Consider the following 4,761-nt stretch of genomic DNA (forward strand, 5'->3'; position numbering starts at 1 on the left):
CCCGGGAATTTTCTCCCTGATCTAGGAATTTGATCGGGACGAAAGTGTCAAAGTGTTTTAGCATTTTATGGCTCCTCTTCCCGTCTTTGTTTGCTGTTCTCAAGAAGAAGTAAGGGTAGCCATAATTGCTCTCTTCTAGTTTTGTCTTTGTAGTGTAAGGATGTAGCCGATTATGCTCCGTTGTTATTTTCATCCCAGTTACCCTTCCCCATGCTAGAATTTAGTAAAAACGTTATACTTTAATCACACATGGACTCTCAGTCTGAATTATTTTACTCAGGCTCTGCTGGGCTATATATTATCTCTGCTAAATACCAATTATTCAATATCTCACTATCACCCAACAGCGGGGCTGAGAGGGCTCTTTCGAGGACTGCCCTTGAGAGAACAGCTCTTGTCAGAACTGTGGCTTGCCCAAGGTCACCCAGCAGGTGCAAGTGGAGGAGTGGGGAATCAAACCCGGTTCTCCCAGATTAGAGTCTGCGCACTTAACCACGACACTAAACTGGCTCAGATTGGATGCAGCAATCTAGTTCTTCGTTATTTTGCATCCTCTGTATCTTTCCCCCATGTTAGTTTTACAGTAAACTTTATCTTTCACAAACATACACGTGGACTCAGCCTCTCAATCTTTGGCTCTGCTGCTTTTTTAAATCTCTGCTTAACTATATGTATATGTGTGTGTGTGTGTGTGTGTGTGTGTGTGTGTGTGTGTGTGTGTGTGTGTGTGTGTGTGTATTAAAAAAAACCAAAGAATACCCTACAGGAGGGTTGCCTGATCCAGGTTGGGAAACTCCTGGAGATTTGGGGATGGAGTCTGGGGAGGACGGGGACCCTAGTGTGTGTGTGGGTGGCGGGGCACAGTGCCACAGAGGCCGCCCTCCGAAGCAGCCATTCTCTTGAGGGGAAACTGATCTCTGTAGTCTGGAGATGAGCTGGAATTCCGGGGGATCCCCAGGTCCCACCTGGAGGCTGGCATTCCCCAACCCCCTGGGTGGGCCAAAGGCCTATGGAAAGGGGAAAGGGCGCGTCAAGGTCCAAAGCCCCACCACGTTTCTCCCGGAACCCTCGGCCGGCGGCAGGAGGGGAAGCGGCGCTCTGCACGTGCTCCGGCGCACTCTTGCCAGCCCCCGAAATTTCTCCCTGGCAGGAAAGGGATGACTGGGGGGGGGGGAGCAGAGGATGGGAGGGTCTGTCTGCGGCCGCCTGAAAGCGTCTCGCGCGGCCTCCCCCCTGGCTCCTGGGGGCTCCCTCGCCAGTGGCGGGATTGGGGGCAGGAGGATCTTTGCCGGGCCGCGCTCACGGTGGGGCCGTGGGCTGCTCTGGGGGAGAGAAGAGGCACCCCCGCGGTGCGACCGGACTTCCCCAAGTGGCGCCCGCCGTCCCCACTGGCCCTGCAGGGGCTCTTGGCCGCGGGTGGTCCAGGAGGGCGACGCTGCGGCATCCGGCTGAGCCAATCAGCGCCCAGGTGGCAGAGGCAGGAACGCGGCATCCTCCGGAGCATCCTTAGCCAGGGGAGGCGGCGCCGGCTGCGGGACCGGAATCCGTTCCTGGGAGCCACGAAGAACCAGGAGCCGCGTTCGGCTGGGTCTTCGCGGGCGGAACAAATCGCCGGGACCGTCCTTCTCTGCCCAGAGAGAGACTCGCGAAGGGTCCGTCCAAAAATCGAAATCTTCCTTCAAGTTTACCGCATGATCTGGAACTGTATTTGGCTCTGACCACCGGCGCTCCCTCTAAGCCGTGGAGTCTGGTGAGCAGAAAAAATCCTATTTTGTGAGCTCCTGGCATTCAAGTGGTGAGCGAGCTATTTGGCTGCTGCGTACATTATTTTTGTTTGTTTATTTATTTCAATTTATACCCCGCCCTCCCTCCAAAGCAAGCCTTAGTTTGCTCTGGAGCCCTCCTTCCTGAGCTCAGACAAAAATGCTTAGAGGGAACACTGCTCCAATGTTCCCTCTAAGCTGTGGAGTCCTGTGAGCAAAAATTCTATCTTGTGAGCTCCTGGCATTAAAGTTGTGAGCGGCCAATTTGGCTACTGCCTACATTAGTTTGCTCTGGAGCCATCTTTCCTGAGCTGAGTCAAAAATCTGTGAGCCGGAGGCTAAAAAATGGTGAGCTAGCTCACACTAACTCAGCTTAGAGGGAACACTGCTGCTGACCACTAGTCCCTCTGTTCCTCCGACGTGTGTGTGTATGGGGGGGGGGATCCATCCTGAATGGATAATAAGGGGGGGAGCTTCAGCCCCACCACTGGATTCTTTCTTTATTTATGAGATTGGATTCCCTAGGCCGCCCTTCCCTCAAAACTAGGGCTCCGGGCGGCTCACAACAGGGTAATACACAGTCTCAATAGAAAACTAAATTAAAACAATCCAGTACAGGCTAGCAGGTAAAGGATTAGAGCGGCCGGCTTGATTAAGAGTCCTCTATTAACGAGGACAATTATTTAGCAGTGATTAATAGGCTAATGAAGCGCGGCACCGCGGAAATCTCCCCCCCAGGAGAGAGTTTCAGCTGATCGAGGGAAAGACTTTTGCAAGACTGGAGCGAGAAGAAGAGAATTTGCCCTTCCCCCCCACCCTTACGAGGGTCAAAACCGTCCCCACCAACGACTCCGAAGAGAGGTCCAAATTTCGGCTCGGTGTACATTAGATAGTGGGTATTTCTAACCATTTTGTTCCGTTTGCTAAAAACACATTTGCATCTCCGTTTAAAGCTGGATGCATTCGACCAAGAATGTTTTCCAAAAAAATTACAACGACTGAAATTTTGTTTTTGGAGCGTGATCCCCGACACCATTAAGCGGGATCCCTTGGTCGGGACGGAAGCCAGTTCCAAGCAGCGACCCCCGCGTCGTCAAAACCTTCCAAGCCGGTGGGGGGGAGGTTGAGTGTCCAAGCGCCGAAGCCCCCGCGCAAAGGCGCTCCGTTCCACGCAGGGGCTTTGCCATCTGCTTAAGTGAGTTCGGGACTGCAGTTCTGGAGCATCTGAGCGGCCGAGAGGCGAGCAAGGGAGGGACTTCTTTTGCTGAGCCTGAGCGCCTCCTTCGATCTCAGCAGGGTTGCGAGGAGGAGGAGGAGGAGAAGAAGAAGAGGAGGAGGAGGAGGACCAGGACCAGGAAGAGGACCAGGAGGAGGAGGAGACTGGATTGATACCCGGGCCTTCACTACCCAAAGGTGTCTCAGAGCGGCTTACAAACTCCTTTCCCTCCCCCTCCCCACAACAGACACCCTGTGAGGTAGGCGGGGCTGAGAGAGCTCTGACAGAAACGGCTTTTTCTAGAACAGGTCTTATCAGAACTATGGCTTGCCCAAGGTCACCCAGCAGCTGCAAGTGGAGGAGTGGGGGAATCACACCCGGTTCTCCCAGATTAGAGTCCGCGCACTTAACCACTCCGCCAAACTGGCTCTCATAAGAACATAAGAACATAAGAGACGCCAATGTTGGATCAGGCCAAAGGCCCATCCAGTCCAACACTCTGTGTCACACAGTGGCCAGAAATACTAGGTGCCATCAGGAGGTCCACCAGTGGGGCCAGGACATTAGAAGCCCTCCCACTGTTGACCACTGTTGACCAAAGAGCGATTAGGTCCAGCGAGTGGTTTTGTTGGGGATCTCCCAGCAGTCCTGTCGAACTGGATGGTGGATCCCGCCCTGTTTTGTTTTGTCCGTCCCCCCCCCCCCCACTTTCTCTCTGGCTCTGGAGCCGCAGCTGACGCGTCAGGACGCCCCAAAGAGAGATTTCGCTTCCGAGAAGCGCTGGCCAGCCCGCGCCAGGAACGGCGCCAGCGGCGGAGACCGAGGCGAACCCCCCAGGACGCCTGGGTCCCAGCCTGGCCAGCTGCAGCCAGGGGGCAGGGACACATGGGGGGTGAAACAGGGGGCAAAGGGAAGGCCAGGCTTCAGATTCCCCACCACCACCCTGCCCCTTTCCCCCCTCCCTTCTGCGTCCCCCGGAAAAAGCAGGGCCGGGGATCTTTTGCGCTTTTGCGCACCTCCGAACGAGCGGCCCCCGTCGGAGTTCTGGTCGGGCGCCAATCCAATTACAGTCATTAAAAAGCCGCTCGGGGAGATGAGATGCCGCCGAGCCCTCCCCCTCTCCCGCCCCCCACCCCCAAAAAAGCGTGACACACACCCGGGTCTTTTATTCGTTTGCATTTTTATTATAGGGATGTGTAGATAAAGGGGGGGGGGGGTTTGCCTTTACATCGCAACAGGTCACTGTCGGCTCGAAGGGCGCAAATCATCCACTTTTACAACGTTGTCGTCTCTCCCCGTCTCCCCCCTCCTTCTCCAGCCCTCCCCGGGAAGAAAGGTGGTCTTGTGAACGGGGATGCGCGCGGGCACAGCTGAAGAGGACTGGGACACACACACACCCTTCCGTCGGCGCGTTGCAATCCCTCCCCACCTCCCCCCCACTATCTCCATCTCTTCCCCGTGGCCGCCCGTCGCCCCCCACCTCTGCACCGGAGCGGGAAGGTGGCAGCCAGTGTTCCCTCTAAGCTGAGCGAGTGTGAGCTAGCTCGTCGTTTTTTAGCCTCCGGCTCACACGTTTTTTGGTCTTCGCTCCGGAAAGGGGTGGCTCCAGAGCAAACCAACTGATGGCAGCAGCCAAATGGCTCGCTTTAATGCCAGGAGCTCCCAAAGTAGAAGTTTTGCTCACAAGACTCCGCGGCTTAGAGGGAGCATTGGCTGGCACCCCTCTGCCATCAAAGCCAAGGAAAGGCGGCTGGTGGGGGTGGGGGGTACAGAAAATGTGGG

At 55.6% G+C, this 4,761-nt stretch overlaps 1 protein-coding gene across 1 annotated transcript in view; it reads right to left on the reverse strand.

Moving 5' to 3' along the window:
• The window catches only part of LOC107107343 (homeobox protein OTX1-like), a gene marked incomplete at its 3' end in the record, with an annotated part of 28,469 nt that overhangs the window by 1,911 nt on the left and 21,797 nt on the right, over window positions 1-4,761 (reverse strand). Inside the window, exon 4 of the mRNA XM_015407631.1 lies at window positions 3,718-3,841. Coding sequence (XP_015263117.1) covers window positions 3,718-3,841 — 124 coding nt within the window. The remainder of the gene's footprint in view (window positions 1-3,717; window positions 3,842-4,761) is intronic.

Source organism: Gekko japonicus, unplaced genomic scaffold (genome assembly GCF_001447785.1).
Source record: "Gekko japonicus isolate JY-2015 unplaced genomic scaffold, Gekko_japonicus_V1.1 scaffold1417, whole genome shotgun sequence".
Classification (NCBI taxonomy): domain Eukaryota; kingdom Metazoa; phylum Chordata; class Lepidosauria; order Squamata; family Gekkonidae; genus Gekko; species Gekko japonicus.